The sequence below is a fragment of the Muntiacus reevesi genome, chromosome 20 (assembly GCF_963930625.1).
Source record: "Muntiacus reevesi chromosome 20, mMunRee1.1, whole genome shotgun sequence".
In the NCBI taxonomy this organism is placed as follows: domain Eukaryota; kingdom Metazoa; phylum Chordata; class Mammalia; order Artiodactyla; family Cervidae; genus Muntiacus; species Muntiacus reevesi.
The window spans coordinates 14946147-14965126 of NC_089268.1; the positions used below are offsets into that span (position 1 = coordinate 14946147).

Here is an 18980-nt window from a genome sequence, read left to right on the forward strand (position 1 = left end):
ACGGGCAGATGGGAGGCGTTACATGACAGGGGAAGACAGCAGGAGAAAGCAGCTGACAAGCCAAGGCAAGGCTGGGCCAGTCCCTGCCAAATACACACTCATCTGAGTCTGGAAGGACGGAGCGGGCAGGGCAGTCCACAGACCCTGGCAAACCCACGCTTTCCGTCAACCAGTCTGATGGGGATGCTCAGCTCCGAGAAGCTTGCAAGAGTCCCGCTGTGGGGTGGGGACGGGGCAACCCGCTCCATCTATGGGTTCTTGGCACCTCACCCTCCCCACTCCAAGGATGCCAGCCAGCTCTGCCCTCACCCACCCCAGAGCAGGACGGAATTTAACTAGACATCAAGAGAAGCCAATGTCCCCTTAGAAGCCTCAACAGATTCCACTAGCAGACTCTCTGTGTTGAGGGAACCCTGTGGCTACTGAGCCCTAGGACTGTGGGCAGTGTGACGGAGGAACTAAGTTCAAATTTTATTATTATTATTATTATTTTTAATTTTGGGACCATGCTGTGCGGCATGTGGAATCTTAGTTTCCTGACCAGGGATCGAACCCACACCCCACCCTGCACTGGAAGCACAGGGTCTTAGCTGCCAGGGAAGTCCCTAAATTTTATTAATTTTAATTAAAAAACTAAACAGCTACAATAATTAGTAATATCACGTTAAAACTGATTCGTGGCCTGTGAGTGGTAATTACCATACTGATGCAGTCAGACACAACACATCCTACCTAGGTAGGGAGGGTCTGCCTTCCCCCACCCTGCTCCCTGGCCCCCGGACCCACAGGGCTCACCCAAGCCTTGGGCCGCGGTCTGCAGCGTACTCTTGACTTTGAATGACATGCATGGTCATGGACTGTCCCAAATCTTTCCTTTGCCTTTTTTTTGGAGGGTGGGGTGGGGGGACAGAGCGGTCCATCCCCAAAGGCAAGGAGGCAAAGTCTTCCTGGGCCCCAGTGGGAATTTTAAGAGAGTTGAATACACAGTGAGGCCTTAGTCTCTGGAGCATCCCTTTCCTTGTAGGAGATACTGACCCCAACACAGGGGGCAGACCCTGGGATTCCCCCAGCTCTGCAAGGCTTCTCCCGGGGAACCACACTCTATTCTTGGTGACTACCAGATCGTGTTCAATCTCAGACTTCTTGGTCTGTACACTGAAAGCCTGCCTGGCTTCCCCAGTCTTTGAGACCCTTCTCTTCAAAGTATTCAACAGCCCCGCTGCCTACAAAAAGTTCAACAGCCCTGCCGCCTACAAGTCAGCCCTCCGGAAGCTGAACTGAAAAACAATTACACATTGTTTAGCAATTTCAAAAGTGATACTAGTTTCAAAAGTGATACAGGGTGCGTGCTGCAGTTAAACCCACGTTTACTTGTGCTTTCTGTACCTCACGCGTTAAAAATAGCCAGGGTAGAAGGGGCTGATGCTATGTGCATGCATCTTACCCTTTCAGAAAATTCAATTTCTCACAGTACAATTGCAATAAAACAGCATTTCAGAAAATTAGGGAGGCAGAGAAAGAAAAGGCATCAATAACGCTGCCTCCAATTCAGCACTGCCTGCCTTCTGTTCTCACACTGAGTTTCACTGATTCAACCCGAACATGGCACCAACTCAGAAAACGAGAGTCTGGGCTGCCCTCCCCCCCAATCTTGCTTCTGTCTCACTTCCAGTCTGGCTCATAGCTCAGCCCCACTGAGAACACCAAATCAAAGCCCTGGAAGACCATCCCCATTCCGAGGTCCCAGCAGGTGCCCCTGCTGGTCTGTCTGAGGATCTCCCACCCCACAGGTCAGAGCCCACCGGGTCACTCAATAAGCAGGGATCCAACTATAAGCAGAGCAGGGGGTGGGGTGGAGGGAGCATGGTGCGGGGGGGGAGCTGGGGGGAGTGGAGAGTGTGTGCCCAGATGGAAGCCAGCTTCAGGAAGGGAACATTTTCAGACTTGGACACAATGACTCCAACACAGAGCAAGTAGAAGAGACAGGGGATGAGGCAGCTCTAGGCTCTGAGGCATTCCAAAAGGAGCGGGCCACCGCTCACTGAAACCTCTGAACTCTGAACCCCTGGCTTGGTGGAGGCGGGCATTATCTAGAGCAGGACTCACAAGTGCCCACCCCCCGCCCCAGCCCCCACATGATTTGGAAGTTGCCCTGGCGCGGGCCTGGGGAGCCAGCTCTGGGTCCCGACACGCACACCTGGGGTGCGGAGGGGGCAGGGCATGGGGGACGGGGACACTGACGCACTTCTCCAGGCAACCTATGGACCGATCCCAACAGAGGGCAGAGTGTCCCCGCTCAGGGCCACTGTGCACGTGAGGAGCAGGGGGGTGGGGGGCAGTCCCAGAGTTCTTGCGGGGTCGGGGTAGAATCTGGCCAGGCCCGGCCCCCACTGGAAGGACAGGAGTTCTCCAGACTGGAGGTGGGCTCTGATGGTCCTTCCTTTGGGACGTGGGGGCTGGGGGACAGAGGCCAAAGGAGACGGAGATATGGCATCCTGGCTCGGATGTCCATTAATCATTACCCTCTCGCACAGCGAGACGTTTCAAATCCAGTGGGGTACAGTCGAGGGCCTGATGGGAGGGGGGGAGGGGTGCAGACAAGGCACAACCCCAGAGCAATGTGCTCTAATGTGGGGCAAGGAGGCGCTCAGAAAATGAGGGGATCCATAGAAGGCAACCTTCAAAGTCAGGGGAGCCCTCCCTGGCAGTTCCCCCCATCCCCCACCTACAGCAACATTTCTACCTTGGAGCATATGACAGGCCCCTACAACCTGCTGCACCTGCACAATCCTTCATATACATCACAGGGCCGTAGGTAGGTAGGTAAGTCATGTACAGCCCTTGTGACCTCATGGACTGGAGCCCATCAGACTCCTCTGTCCATGGAATTCTCCAGGCAAGAACACTGGAGTGGGTTGCCATTTCCTTCTCCAGGGGATCTTCCCGACCCAGGGATCGAACCCGAGTCTACCGCATTGCAAGCAGATTCTACCAACTGAGCCACCAGGCCTGGCCCAACCTCAAAGGCAAGAATATTATCTAAACATGGCTCATAATTCCCACAAACCTTGAACCAGCACTGGGCAAAGTGCTGGCGCTCAGTGAGACTCTAATTGGCCTTAGTGAAGAAGTCCTTTGGCTCAGAGAGAGGCGGGGACCCTGCCTAGTGACACAGCAAGTCCGCTTAGCCAGGCCCAGGACCCGGCTCTGTCTCTGCGTCCTCGGTCCTCGGGCCACCCCTCAGTAGATCTCAGGGCTGCGGCTGGAGTCTGGGGGCTGGGGGAGGGAGGGTGTTGAAAAGCAGATAACCAGGACACCCTCCCTTTTCCTGCTCCCCGGGGGGTGCTGACAAGACATTACTGCACCAGCGAGCTCAGCCCACTCAGCACTCTCCCTGGGCCAGAGGCAGCCCTTCCACCCGCTGCTCCAGAGGGGGCGGGATGCTGGCGGGGCGGGGGGTGGGTGCAGGGCACACATCCAAAGCTAACACTGTCAGGATGCATTCCTCGACCCGGGAGGCAGGCGGGAGAGTTTTATTTGAACAGGAGCTATGGGGAGGGCATGGGGCTGCCATTCTTTCTCCTCCGGAGAGTCTGAACAGGTGCCGTCCTGCACCCAGAGGCATGGGGGGAACAAGAACCTTGAATCAGACACAAGGGGCACCCAAGCCAAAACCAACACTCACGTCCATGAAAGGCTCACCCACCCTGGGGGTCCTCTGCTCACCGCAAAATAGCCAGCCTGACCCCAGTCGTGCAGGCAGATCTGAGCGGGTGGGGGCTAAAGGGGAGACCACAGTCCCATGAGGGGTTAGCCCTGGGGAAGCCAAGTGGGGGACGTGTCACAAGTGTGGCTTTAGCTGCCGGGGAGATTCAGACAGGAACCCCACGGCCAAGAGGCAAGCTGTATCTCCCCCTTCCAGGTCTTTGATTTTTCTTCTTGAGAGCTCGGTCTCTGACCCACAAGTCCTGCAGAGAAGGGTCAGGGCCTGATAGGTCCATAAAGAAGCCAGGGGAGAGGGCTGGGGGGCAGGGATGGAGCTGACGACACCTGCCCTGAACTGTGGTACCTACTTACCTAACCCAGGCTTCTGCTTTCAAACCTTTCACACTGCAAATGGTGAACGAACCTAAATCAGGTCAGGAAACAGCGGTGTCAGGACTCACAAAGGCTGAAGAGAGCGGTGCACAGCAAAGGGCCAGTGAGCAAGCCTGGTGTACTTCTGGGCGGAGGGGGCGGGGAGGGGATGGCTAGAGCCGACAGGGTCCAAGGAGAAAGCCAATGTCTAGGAGGGGCTGGTGGCCCAGTACATCTGGTAAAACAGGCCCTGATCTAGGATACCACGGAGTCTAAACGGGGCAACTCTGCAGGGCTCTGAACCCAGAGGCTTAGGTTCAGGACACTAACTAGCTTTTGCGTGACCGGGAATGATTTACTTAATCCTCTGCCTCAGTTGCCTTATCTGCACGTGAATTTGCACAGCGCCTATGGTCCCCTTGTCGGGAGTACCTGCGGTGTGGGACGGCTCCCACCTGCCCTTCCTTCCCCAGGTGCCAGCTGCGATCCCTGCTGTCGAGTGACGGCTGGAACGCCTCTCTGCCACCACCTGCAAGGTGACTTATGTTATCAGCGGACACAGACCTGAGTTCCTGGTAAAAGTTGAGCCGTGCTGTGAGTGTGCAGGGTTTTAGACAGCCCCACCCCCCGCCCTAGGGGCACGGCCTCCTGTCTGCAGCAGGGATCAAGGGTAGGGATCCAGACAGAGGCAAGACCCCATAAGGGAGCAGAGTCCAGATCTTTTGGGGCCGCTGCAAGGACCCTGGCTCTTGGCAAGGACCAGACTGAGAGCCTAGGTCTCTGCAGCGGCCCATATGCTCTGGAGTCTGCTCCCCCCGCCTCCGTGTGGTCTAAGTCTGTGGGGGAAACCATGACAGGTTTTCTGAGTTGGTGGTCCTGATGCAACTCTATCGGAATCCCTGACTGCTGCAGCAGTGACCACCTCCCACTTCCCGAGGCCACTGCCTCCAAGAAGCCTTCCCCAACTGCCCCACTTAGCAATACCTCCTCTTTTATTGTACCTGCCCTGCCCTGGAGAGCACAGTAACCTTGGAAAAGTTACATAACCTCCCAAGGCCTTGGCTCCAGGACTGTAAAGGGAGGCTAGTTAGATAACCACTAAGCTCCCTACAGCTTCACATTTTACGACTTGCTGCCAGGAGGAGCGCCCAGAGCCTGACCCTCCTCCTCCCCTATCCCCGCCAGCCTCCAAGAAACCAGCCAACAACACTTCCTTAGGCTCAAACACTTGGGGATCAGGTTCCTGCAAAAGACCAGCGAGGCATCAGGTCAATTCTGCCCCAGGCTCTGGATGGCCCCCAAAAACCCTGTGTGGGGAGGGGGATGACCACAATTTCAACCTCTGCCTCTTATTCCAGAAAAACTCACTAGTGGGTAGGGAAACTGGCGCTCCAGGAAAGGGTGTGCTGGGGTGGGGCAGGTTGGGAAATCACGCCAGCTTAGTGTAAGTGAAATAAAGGCTCTGCAACCCAACACACATGAAGATTTCTGATTTAAAGGCTGTTCAGGGCTTCCCTGGTGGTCCAGTGGTTAAGAATGTGCCTTGCAATGCAGGGAACACAGGTTCCCTGTGTTCAATCCCTGGTCAGGGAAGATCCCACATGCCGTGGAGCAATTAAGTCTGTTCTCCACACCTACTGAGCTCACACGTTGCAACTACTGAAGCCTCTGAGCCTAGAAGCTGAGCTGCACAACGAGAAGCCACTGACATGAGAAGCCTGGGCACCACAATGAAGAGGAGCTCCCACTCACCCCAACTACAGAAAGTCCGCGTGCGGCAAAGAAAACCCACCACAGCCAAAATCAATAAATGAATAAATGCTTCCCACCAGGCCTCAGTTTTCCCATCAAGCAAATGGGATGACAGTTCCCAGTCAGACCTCATAGAGGTCACAGGAAGGCACCTCAGACGAGTGGCTGTGCAGAAGCCCATAGTAAGGCCAAGGGTGGGAATCCGGGGGGAGGGGGCGCAGGGGGCTGCAAACCCTAGAAATCACCCAGGTGCTGCACGCAACAGTGTGCAACAGTCCTGCTCCATCCCCTGGGGCTGACATCCTAGTCAGCTCAGCCCTGAGGGGTGGGCCATGGGGTAAAAAAAGGCCCAGGGCAGGCTGCAGTCAGGCCAAAGGGTTAGGAACAGCCCTGCCTTCCTCCTTTCTCCCTGCTTCTCCCCCTTCCCACCCCCCTGCACGTCCACGTGCCCTCATGGTTTCCATGGCATGTGGTCTGGCCCCGACAGGTAGGAGGACCTGCTCATCCTCTTTGCAGCAGGCCTGCACACACACTGGGTAAACATCTGCACAGAGGAAGGACTGGGTGTCTCTGCTCTGGCTCAAGTTCCTTGAAAGCAGAAATCACCTCCTGTGGGGAGGACAGGCCTGCTAGGCCTACTCACTACGATGGGCCTTGCTAATCCCAGGGGAAAGGCGGAAGGGGACTCCTGGAGATAAACAGACCCAGAGAGGCAGAGCTGTCTGTCTTGTAAAGTCCCTCAAAGGGGAAAGGATAAGAGTGCACCCTCCACATGTATCCTTGGGTGGTCTCTCTACCCAGTGAGATGGGAGCCATCACTTTCTGATGAAGCCAGAGGCTCAGGGTCCAGCTTTCGAAGGCTGTGTGACTTGAAAGGCTATGTTTGAACACCAGGTAACTCGGCCCCACCTCATGCAGCTTTATTTTGATAAAGCCACCTCCCTTCTGCTCGCTGGTTTGGTTTACCCAGGTACCCACCTTGACCTTGCTGGAGGCTCGTTGTTGTTCAACGGCTAAGTCGTGTCCAACTCTTTGCGACCCCGTGCACTGAAGCATGCCAGGCTTCCCTGTCCTTCACTATCTGCCAGAGTTTGCTCAAACTCATGGCCATTGAGTTTGTAGGAGGTTGGATCCGTTGTAACTAGACTTCCAACCCAAAGGCCCACACAGCTCTCTGCCTCCCCACCAGGGCCAGGTACACTGCTTGGGCACCCAGGGGTCCCAGAGACAGATTCCAAGCAAGTCGCTTATCGGGCTAGAACCGGGCTAGATGAGCCTCTGCCCACACGGGGCTCCTGTGGTCTATGCTGGGTATGTGTGTGTTAGTCACTCAGCTGTGTCCGACTCATTGTGACTCCATGGGGATCGAACCCGGGTCTCCTGCATTGCAGGCAGATTCCTTACCGTCTGAGCCACCACGGAAGTGTGCAGTCTAGCAGGGAAGTGTATATCCTACCTAGACCTAATTTAAGAGGCCTACTAAGCCTTCTTGAATGAATGGATGAACTTAATTCAAGGAAGTGGGACTTCCCTATAGCTCAGATAGTAAAGAATCTGCCTACAAATGCAGGAGACCCAGGTTCGATCCCTGGATCAGTAAGATCCCCTGGAGAAGGAAAATGGCCACCCACTCCAGTATTCTTGTCGGGAGAATCCCATGGACAGAGAAGTCCGGTGGGCTGTAATCCATGGGGTCGCAAAGAGTCGGACACGACTAATCAACTAACACACACACACACAGTCCAGGGAAGTGGAGTCCAGAGAGGTGAACTCTGACCAGGGTCACAGAGTACAAACCAGTATGCAGGGAGAATCAGAGCTGGATTAGAACCAGCTATTCCCTTCACAGCGGTTCAGACAAGGGTTTCCCAGCCCCAGCTCTGGCCCCAAGCACTGGGCACACAGGAGAAGGAAGGAGCTCCACTGAGTCCTCGCTGGCTGCTGGCCTACCAGTCCCCAGGCAACCCACAGGACCAGCCGCGAGGCCACAGGAAGAGCCAGGCTGACCCTGCCCCCAGGTCACCCCCCCCCCCCCCCACCGCTTCTCACAGCCCTATCGAGAGGGGCCAGCTAGGCAGCCTGAATACAGAGTGCCATGGGAGGTGACAGCAGCCAGAAGTACACAATCCTGCCTAAATATTTCAGCAGGAAACCCAAATATTTAGAGAGAGGAGGGGAAAAACAGAATGCACACTTCAAAGTCAATCAAAGGGACCTGGCTACCAAGGACCCATGGAGAGGGGAGGTGGGTGGTGTCCGACCCCAAGGAGGGTACAACTTAGACCCCACATCCTGTGTGACCAGCCCTCCAGGGATGTCACCCATGAGGTCATCTGGACCCAGGATCCTCCGGAAGGGAAGAGGTTTAAGCCAGGACTCGCCCCCTTTCTCCAGAGGAGGAGGCAGGGCTCTGCTTCCTTATCTCCTGGGAGATAAGTCTGCAGGAAATGAAAAATGGTGGGTGACTCCACCAGGAGTTCTGGTGGGTTTTATCATCCGTGTCTCCATCTCCAGATTGGGAGCTCAATACATGGTGGGGCCTGAAGTAGGCATCGGGAACAGCCCCGAGCCCAGAGATGGAGGTGCCAGAGCGAAACGGAGTGTGGCCCTGTGGGGCTCCCAAGCTTGGACGCCTTTCTGTCCCCCATTTCTTGCGGGCAAAACTCCAGCCTCCATGACCTTCCCCGAGTTCCAAAGGGCAGATTCGGGATGGCGGCTAATCAGGGAAGGAGCAGCCATGAAACCATCTAAGGCAAGATTAAAGGGACCAGAGAAACTTAGCAATATTAGGAGTAGACCACCTGAAACTCTGCACACCCTAATCCCGTCAAAGTAACCCCACTTTTGAGGCACTATTCTAAACCCTCATCAAGTTCTTTGATGAGAGACACCTACTATTTTAAGAGACACCTATTTTTTTCGAGACAGAAGCTCAGTGTGTTTCCCTTTGCCTGGCAAAGCACAATAAAGCTATCCTTTTCTACTTCAGCCCGAACTCTGCCTCTGGGATTTGATTCAGGACTGGTGTAGAGAGAGGCAGAGCTTTTGGTAACAAGAGCAGCAGCTAACAGGAAATCACCAGTTGCTTGGGCCGGTCAAGTGTGTTTACATGGATTCTGCAGGAATGAGGGTAATGCTATACTACAGTCCCATTTCACAGATTAGGAGACTGACTTGTCCAAAGTCACATGGCTAAGTATTCAGCCAATCACACAGAGAACCCCCCGATGCACCCTAGGATTCTGCAGCCGCCACACACACCCTCTACTTTCCCACCTCCGGGCCTTTGCTCCTTGTTTTTGTATGTTTCAGAGTGTGGGCTCTGGGTTCAAATCCACATTCTTCCACCTCCTCGGCCAAAAGGGTGAAGTTGTAGGAGCCAGTCGGTTGCTGTTGCCCTAAGATGGGGTTGCTAAGAGCACCTCCAGCAGAGGGTTGCCCCAGGACTATGAGATGATGCACACCAACCATTCCCACTGCCGCTGGGGAAGCAAGTGCTCGGTAACTGTTAGGTGGAATCACCCCCACCCCCGGGCCCCGGCCCAACCCCTGCTCACTCCCATCATTTCCACCTCCTGACTCTACCTCCCTTCAGATCCAAGGCTCTGAAATCAGCAAGGCAGGGTGACTCTCAGCCTCTAGCTAACCATGCCACCCTGGGCAAATCCCCTGACCTCAGCAGAGCAGTAACACCTAATCCACAGGACAGGTTCAATGAGATCAAGTAAGAGCCAGCCTGGCACCTGGGAGGTATTTGGCAGAAAGTTCAAGGGGGTTGCAGCCCACTCCACTTATCACTTCTGCCCACCTCAATGCTCCCCCCTCCACTTTAAGTTCAAGAGCAGAAATTCACCTCTCAACGGTACACGCCTGGAACCTCCAGCACCTATGAACACCACTTAGGTAACAAGCTCCTTACCTGTCTTTCTCGAGAGTAAGGGCTCCCTGAGGGCAGGTGCAATGTTTTGCTCAGAGCCAGACCCCTCCCCACCACAGCCCACAGGGCTCTACAGGCAGCCGTCAGGAAACAGGAACTGAATCCTCTGAGACCGCCTGACCCTCGTCCATCTCTCCAGCCTCACCATCTGCAACCCATCACTTGGCACCAGGACTGTATTTCCCCTCATTTCACCACCATGGTCCTCCATGGTCTCTCCCCAGCTAGACTGAGCTCCAGAGGGCTCATCTGGTTTCTGAGGCTTCGAAGTGAGGTTTCGGTTGCACCGAAGTGACAGTTGGCAGGCAAGGGCCCCCTTGTGATCTCCCAACTTTGCCCAGGTCTCTGAGGTTTGGGATGTCAGATGAATTGCTCACAAAAAGCCGAGACACCTCAGGCAGCCATTCGGAACTGGAGCACACCACCCCCCCCATGATTACCAAAAGAGGCAACTAAGGTATCATCTGGGAATGTCATCAATGTGGGGGACCCAGACCTGGACCAACAAGGAAGGGAGAGAAAGGTACCCTAACTGTAGGCTGGGTGTAAGGGAGTGTGGGTGGGCTCTTTTATGGGGCTGTGAGCTCCGTGGGCTTCAGTGGAAAAAACCACACTCCGTCACATCAAGAGAAACGGGGAGGAGGCTCTTTATCAGAACACCCAGGGGGGTGAAAGGATCAGCCTGCAGAAATGTCAGTTTAGAACAGAATGCTCCACTTCTTTTAAGTTGCAAACAGCTTTTAAGTTGCAAACAGTTGAAGGAAGAGGAATCTTTCTGAAATGCTGTTCATTCCCTTACTGGAAAGTTGCAAAAATTCGTTGAGTTCAAATTCTTTGGCTCAACCCAGAGAGCCTGGTCATCTGACCCTCACCCCTCTGTCCCGTGGCTGCAGCCCAGAACCATCAGGCAGTTTCACACCTCCCTGAGGGCTGCAATGAAAATGGATCCTCCATCCTACCCTCTCTGTAGCTTTTTCACAAGGGTGGCGGAGGGACTTCCCTGGCCGTCCAGTGGTTAAGACTTCGCCTTCAATCCCTAGTTGAGGAGCTAAGATCCTACAGGCCTCCTAGCCAAAAACAAAACAAAACAAAACATAAAACAGAAGCAATATTGGAACAAATTCAATAAAGATGAAGGGTCCACAACCCCCCCCAAATCTTCAAATAAATAAAATTAACACAAAGGTGGTTCACCCAGAAGTGGAATTGCTAGATCATGTGGGCTTCCCTGGTGGCTCAGATGGTAAAGAATTTGCCTGCAATGCAGGAGACCCAGGTTCGATCCCTGGGTCTGGAAATCCCCAGGAAGAAGTTATGGCAACCCACTCCAGTGTTCTTGCCTGGGGGAGTCTAGCAAACTACGGTTCATTGAGTTGCAAAGAAATGGACACGACTGAACACACACACCTGGCAGTCTAATTTTAATTTTCTGAGGAATCTCTATACTGTCTCCCGTAGTGGTTGCACCATTTTACACCAAAATATAAACACTATGCAATTCCACTTGTAAGGTGTCTAGAGTAGCCAAATTCAGAGAAACAGAAAGTAAAATGAAAGTAAAACTCAGCCCTGGGGCGAGGTGGGGGAAAGGAGAGCTGTTTAACAGGTCTAGAGTTTCAGTTTTCCCAGATGAAAAAATCGTGGAGATTGTTTCACAGTAACGTGAATACACGTAACACTACTGAACGGCACTCAAAAAAAAAAAAAAAGATAAAAGGGGTATATATACTTTGGTATGTGCTTTTCACTGTAATTTAAAAGAAAGAAAGTCAGCTGCCCTTTCTTCTGCTCTAGGAAGATCTTCCGGCTGTGCCCTCTACACTGGGGTATGGATGGGGCGTCACGTAGAAGTGGCATTTAGGAGCTCAGTGGCAGCGGCAGCTAACACTTCATGAGGTTTGCTGTGTGTCAAGCACTGTTTCCAATAAGCAACCCGTGAAGGTGATATAATGCCATGCATTTAGAGGCCACCCATCACCATCAGACACACAGCTTGGATGGCGACTCTTTCATCAACAGTGAGGGGCCCACACCGATAAGCCAAGTGGCAGTGGGACAAACACGCCTGCTGAGAGCAGCGGGTCCTCTTATCCGTGTCAACGCATCCTTGCGGAGAACGAGGAGGTCAGGGCTCCTCCACTTATGCCAGGGGTCCAGAGGGACTCTCAGCAAAAATCTCCAAGGGAATTCGCCTCTATCTTCTCTGCTCCCCCAAAGGAACATCTGGAGGTGTTCACATGCTATTTCATGCTCTCCTTCAATCACCTACCGCATGGGGCCTCTCTCTGCTACCCCAGTGATAGAGGTCACTCCATTCTTGCGGTACTACTCGGCTCTAGCATCTCAGCTTGTACAAAGACTCTCCTTGGGGTTCCGTCTCAGGAGCCTGGCTTCCCTGTTCCCCAAAGCCTTGTATTTCCCTGTCCCCTGCTTCCCCCGCCCCCTCACCACACACATTGAGTTCAAAGGCTGAGGCCAATCTAACAGCAAACAACCAAGATCAAAATGAAAGCTCTTGGCCTGAGGTCAGAGCCAGCCAAGCACAGCCTCCAAAACCGGAGGACTGTGTTTCTTTTAAACGCCAGACTATAAATAGGGCAAAACCCCAGGAAAATACTTAGAAGCAGCAGTCATCACCTCCCTTGTGCCCCCCCCATAGGACTCCCCCCACCCCCATGAGAACCTTTCAACACCTGCTAATCTCTGCCCTCAATAAGCCTCTATTACTACCCCGTCTGTAGTCATCCTAAGGGCTCTAGTAAAACTCTTAAAACGATTCAATAAAAATTCACCTTAACTGTTAAAATTCTAACCAGAGTAGTTAACCAACACAAATTTATCAATCTGAGATTTTTTTTTTTTTTGGCTGCCCTCGACGTTGAGCGGAACATAAACAAGAAAATGGGCCTTTCAGAAAGAACCTCTTCTGTTTCCTCTCAAAAAACCCCAACCTTCCCAGTGTACCAGGCCCGAGCACTTGTCTCACGCATCCAACCTGGGCTGATGATCTGTTTCACAGAGGGATCGGGTGGAGAGGGAGGTGGGAGGGGGGAACGGGATGGGGAACACATGTAAATCCATGGCTGATTCAGGTCAATGTATGACAAAAACCACTACAATATTGTAAACTAATTAGCCTCCAACTAATAAAAATAAATGGAAAAAAAAAAAAAACAAGGGGGAAAAAAAACCCCAGCCTCTTCACTTCCCACTTCTGCAGTCCTCGACGGTGAGAGTTCAGTTTCGAATGAATGACCCGGAGGCTTCTGTGATCCTGGATAATCAAAAGATCGATTGTGCTCCCTTTACTTACAAAGGCAGTTAAGTGGACCAGTGCGCATTACAATTTCCAGCAAGGCTTGAAACAAAAGAGGCTTTCATGTTAACACTAGGTCCCCCCGCCACCAAATTCAAGTCATGTGCCCAGTCTGAGCATTCGGTCAGATGTAATTTTACAAGATTCGTAGTTAAATTTCTTTAAACTTTTAGGAGGAGGATTGGTGTCAGAGCCTCAATGTTGGAATCAGCCTTACTCTGTGGACTAGAATATGTGTGGGGGAGCGTGAAGGGTGCAGAAGATAAAAGGAGAGTGACTGGGCACATACAGAAAACCTCGGAAAAGGACGAGGCAGGTAAGGAGGCCGGCGGGATCCAAGAGGCTTCCAGGAATGGGTCAGCTCTGTGAGCAGTCTAAGAAAACCTGGTCAGGGGTGGGGTGCCCCAGCAGAAGGTAGGGCCTGGGGTGACCCCGGTACCCCCAGGAAACAAAGGATTCCCAAGAGCCACATCGTGAAGCCTGTGGTCTCCCTCCTGGCTGTCTGCTAGGATCCTTCTCCCCGCTCTCCTGCTGTGTTGCTGTTCAGTCACCCAGTCGTGTCCGGCTCTCTGCGACCCCATGGACTGCAGCACGCCAGGCCTCCCTGGCCCTCACCATCTCCTGAAGTTTGCCCCAGTTCCGGTTCATTCCATCAGTGATATACCGTCCACCATCTCCTCCTCTGACGCCCTCTTCTCTGATAGCCTTATAAATTCCCGGTTCCCACTCTTGGGAATCCCCTGGTGGTCCAGGGGTTAGGATTCTGCGCTTCCACTGCAGGGGGAATGGGTTTGAGCCCTGGTTGGGGAACTAAGGTCCTGCATGCCGTGGGGTGTGCTCAGACACATTTGGGTCCCACTCTTTGGGACCCCACAGGCTGCAGCCCACCAGGCTTCCCTGTCAATGGGATTTTCCAGGCAAGAATACTGGAGTGGGTGGCCATTTCCTACTCCAGGCTGTGGGGTAAGGCGCTGCCAGAAAACAAACAATAAAAAAAACCATATAGTGATCAAGATCCCACTCTGGCTGGAGGGCATCTCCCCCTGAGAGCTCCCCCTAAAGTCAGGCTGGACCTGGGGGCCCTGGCGCACTGTCTTGTCAAGGTGGCTTTTTCCATTTTCTCTCCAGCAGGCCAGTCTGAGCCTGGCTGTGTCTAATTCATCCTTGCATTTCCAGTGCTCTGCCCACTGCCGCACACGCAGCAGGCACTTAATAAACACTTGTTGGCTAGTTCCCATATACTCTGCAATATACTTCAATTTCACTTCAGTTTGAAACCTGACCCTGTACTGTAAGATCCTGGGCAAATTACATCATCTCTTCAAGTCTTCATCTTGATTGAAAAGAGAAGACTAGATAAAAATCAAAGTGTAGGTAAAGTGCTTATTCAAAGTCTTGGCACACAGTCAGCCCTGGAAAACCTTCCTGTTTAGGATCGCTGCAGAGGTGAAGGTTGAGAAAAGTTCATTCCTGCCCGGCATCCCAACCCTCTGGTTTTTCTGGGCTTCTCAAGGAGAAGTGGGGTGGGGTGGATGGCTGCCGTAAGGGATGGGGTGCCGACTCAGCCAGGCACAACACAGGAGACGCCTGCATGCCCATGCCTGTTCTAGGGGAAATAGAACATAGAATTGCCCAGCCGACCAGAGTCCAGCAGAACCAATTTATTAAGCTCACCGACAGACCAACAGCTTCACATCCCTAATGGGGAGAGCGAGGGTGTAGGGACAAGGAGCAGGCTCTGGTGGCAGATGTCCAGGTCTTAGCCAAGTCTGCGTGTGCCCTCCTGGTCATTCCCCTGAGCTTCAGTTTCCTTATCTGAACACGTAAGGGTGCTATAAAGAGTACCTGACTCAGGCAGGTAAAGCACCTAGAAGGCTGCCCCAGTCACTGTGTCCTCAGCGTGTGCAGTGATGGGACGCTCGGTGTTTTCACACCCGATGCCTGATGCTTCCAATTATCCGAACCTCGCCAGACCCTCACTTTGCAGATGAGGAAAGAGAGGCCAAGTCAAATGGTTGGATGGGTAAATGGCCAAGCCAGATGGCAAAACCAGCTTAGGACCTCTCTCATAAAATGTTGATTGCCGCCCACAATGCCCAACATGCCAGGTGCTCAGCCAATGCCAACTCCTCTTGTGGGAGCCTCTGCAATTTAGGAAGAGGCTGGGGGAATGGATCACCCAGCAGCTGGAGGAGCAGGCTTGGGAGCAAGGGTTCAAGATGGCTCCAAAGGCTGGAAGGAGGGCGACCACGTGGCCTGGGGCCAGAGTGGCACAGAGCGACTGAAAGTCAGCCTCCTCCGCCTCAGTGCAACCACAGCACCGAGGGAGGAAGCACCTGACAACTCAGGGACTATTTCCAAAGATCTAAAGAAGGGGGCCTTAACTCCCTCTCTCTCTTTGAAAGAACACACAAAATTTCCACTCTAAGAAAAACCTCATACCAGGTTGCACCCCCCCCTCCCTACCAACAGCCCTTGGGGCAGGGGGTTGGCCCCCACCCCAGGAATTCCTAACCAGGGACTCTGTTAGGATTACAAAGGTGATTATTCCGAACTTGATAAAAACACAGAATTCAGGTGGAAAATGCCGGAGCAGCTAGATGGGTAAGAAGATTTTTGAATTTTCATTTTTCCTTAAACCAATTTCCTGAGACCTGAAGCAGTGCCCCAAGTCCCACGCCAGAGAGCAATGCCAGGCAGGTTTCTGTGGACAGAAAGCAATGCTGGCATAATGTTTCCACTGGTTCATTCTCATTTCTGGGGTTTTTCCTATGAAGGGAGGGGACTTGCCATGTTGGATATGGCTTGAGAGGCTGGCCTGTCTATAAGCATGTACCAATCAAACTAGCCTGAGGCCCAAATCTTTTTCCAAAAGTTACCTGCTGGATTTGGGGGGGCGGGGGGGGGAGGGGATAGGGAGGTGCTAATTGCTGGCGGGTTTAAAATGACCTCAAAAATGTCAGGCTTCTTGCTTGCTTCAACACCTTAAGAAAGCTGTCTAACCTCCAAAGCTATAACCACCAGCTGCACCCGGGTGCCTCACCCGGACCACTCCGCCCCCCCTTTCCCTACTCCTCGTGTTTTGAAGTTTATTTTCCCACATTCAGCCTTGAATTCTTTCCTTCCTTCCCCTGCAGTGGCGGAGGAGCAGCAAAGAGGGAAACACTTCGAGGGCAGCTCGATTCTTTATCACCCCCGCCTGCCTTCCTCCCCCTCTAAACAAAGCCCTGGAGTGAAGTAAACAACAACTCTTCTCCAGAGGAATTGTTTCCTCAAGGGAAATTATAAAGTGACCCCCCCAACGCGCACACACAGGGCAGACACCCAACCCAAGGAAAGCGCAGCCACCCAGATCTCCTGCTTTTAGGACTGACCTCACCCAGCTCCCTCCTGAAGCGCATCCTCCCACCAAACTCATCTCCCAACAGCCCCCAGCCCTGGAAACTGCTCCCAGACAGGAGACTCTCCACTAAAATCCAACACCCAATCTTCTAACCTAAATCTTCCACTGGCTCCTAAGAGGACAAATTTATTTGACCAGCTGCCAGCAGGCACCTATAAGCTCACCTGGGGTATTTAGGTGTCCATCGATTTGGGGACCATAAGGGGAATCCACAGGCAAGACACTGTCATGCTTTCTAATGCTTTCAACCTTCCAACAGACCAGAGCAGGAAAGACAGATGAAGACAGGTTCGTTCCCATTTTACATACAGGGACACGGAGGCGGGAAAAATGAGAGGCAGCTACACAGCCATAGAGGATGGGGGAGGCAAAGTAGATTAAACCTTGTTCCTCATCAAAGTTCCCTTCTGACCTCTTTCACCCCAAGAGAAATGTCACACCTTGGACGATATCTGTACTCCACCTCACCACCTAGAGCCTTCACCAGCTCTTACCCAGGTCTGGAGGTTTCTCTGGAGGGAGGCCACCACGGTAGGCCAAGGAGGGTGAACGGTTAAAGTTAAGAACCTTCGAGAAACTGGGGTACAGGCCTTCGGTCCCCAAACAAGCCCCGCAGTTTATCCCAGTGAGATTAATGTCAATTGTAGTACGTACGAATCTACCCCAACACGGAGGAGAAACTCTCCCACCACCTCCCATTCTGCACAACCTCTCCTCCCTTCCCCCACCCCCGAAAAGGGACGCCCCGGGTGCTGTCCTTTTGTTCCACTGGTTACTTTCACAAAGTTGAACTCCAAGCCCTTCGGGGATGTCTCCACGAGATAAGCCTTCCCGGAAGCCTGCGCGAGTCCCCAGCGTTCCCGCCACCAGCCCGCATCCCGGAGGGGTCAGGCCCGACGGAGCCCCGGACCGCCCCCCCCATCCCGAGCCCGGCGAGGGGCGAGGGAGCCTCGCGCCATTCCCCCGGGCTGGTGAAGAAAGGCCGAAAAAGAGCCTGCGGGCTGCCGCTGGCCCGGGAGCTGGGAGGTGGAGACGCGAGGGGGTGGCACCCGGCGGGTACCCCGAACTCTGGGAGCGTCTCCAAGGGAAGATAAACGCCCTTATCCGCCCCACAGCCTCCTCCAACCAGGGAGATACCCGCGCACCCACACAGAGCCACCTCGGGGCCTGGTTCACCCGCGGGTCAAGCCTAAGTTCTCTCTAGGCACAAACTGGGTTCCAAAGTGTCTCCGCGCGCGTTTATTCCTGTGTCCATGAGAGAACGACGGATTCCAGTGGTCAGACTCACGGTGAGACATCCTCACCGATCACCCCCCAGCACCACCCACAGAGAGTGAGAGTCATCCAAAGCTGCGAGGGACTCCCCTTCAGCACTCCTAAACCTCCGGCTCACCTGCAGGATCTTGTCCAGACCATCCTGACCCAGGCACGGGAACTCCTTGAGCAGATGCACTTTCTGGGTATAGTAGTTTGTCTTGGCCTCTTTCCAATGCGGCTCCTCTAGCACCTCGAAGATCGCCGCCCCGATGGCCAGGTAGAAGATAATGGCCGAGGTAAGCAGAGGGCCCCGGTCCACCATGGCTCCCGAGAGGCCGCCTCCTGGAGAAAGCCTCCCCTAGCCCCAGCGGCTCCCAGTCCCACCCGCCCTCCAGCCCCTGGAAACAGCTGTTTGAATTTGGAGCTCCGCATGCGCAGTGCTCCGTTCAACCCGGCGCGGCTCCACCAACAAAGTTGCGGCTCCGAGTTGGTCCGCTGAGCGCGGGGGAGCTGTGTGGACCCTGCTCACGCGCGCCAGGGGTGGGCGGACACAGAAGGGGCCGTGGCAGGGCCCCGGCTCGCGGGAGGGAAAGGAGCTGAGGGAACCCGGGGCAGAACTCCCGGAGGCACGTGCGCCACTCCTCCGCGCGCCACAGCAGTGTCTACCGCGCCCGCCTCCGCGAGCCTCTTTAACCCGGGCCGGCCGCGCTCGCCCGGGAGGCGGGGCCGCCGAGGGCCCGCCCCCCTGCAGGCCCCGCCCCGCGCAGGGCTGGCGGCGGGCCCCGCAGTCACCGCTAGGTGCGCGCTGCAACCAGCTCCCGGCCCCGTGCGCTCTCCCCGCAGCCCCAGGCCACAGCCAGGGTCCGCTGCGCGCCCCGAGTTCCCGCAGAGGTTGTGGTCTCGTGGCCTCACGTTTCTTACTAGTGCTGGTGTATGAACTAAAATGAGTGTGTGCCTAATGACGGGGGTCAGGAAGTTATTACTATTGATGTTTTCCGCATAAGCCAATTTTCATTTGCTTATGTTTCTGCCAAGAACACCTGATTCTGTCTGTCTCACACACCTTCCTGTGACTGCGGGAAGGCCATTAGAAAGGGACTGGGGAGGCTGTAGAGAGTCTATCAGGAACCAAACCAGTCAATAAGGCGGGCATGACTCCTCCTTCTCATTCCAGTCTCACCTGCCCTGGTGAGAGCGCCCCTCCAATCCACCCCACCCCTCCATATCAAGGAAAGAGC

The 18980-nt window shown here is 54.1% G+C and overlaps 1 protein-coding gene across 1 annotated transcript in view; it reads right to left on the bottom strand.

Moving 5' to 3' along the window:
- The window catches only part of KCNK5 (potassium two pore domain channel subfamily K member 5), a 40881-nt gene extending 22493 nt beyond the window's left edge, over positions 1-18388 (bottom strand). Inside the window, exon 1 of the mRNA XM_065913077.1 lies at positions 17879-18388. Coding sequence (XP_065769149.1) covers positions 17879-18064 — 186 coding nt within the window. The 5' untranslated portion in view covers positions 18065-18388. The remainder of the gene's footprint in view (positions 1-17878) is intronic.
- Between the last annotated feature and the right edge of the window lie 592 nt (positions 18389-18980).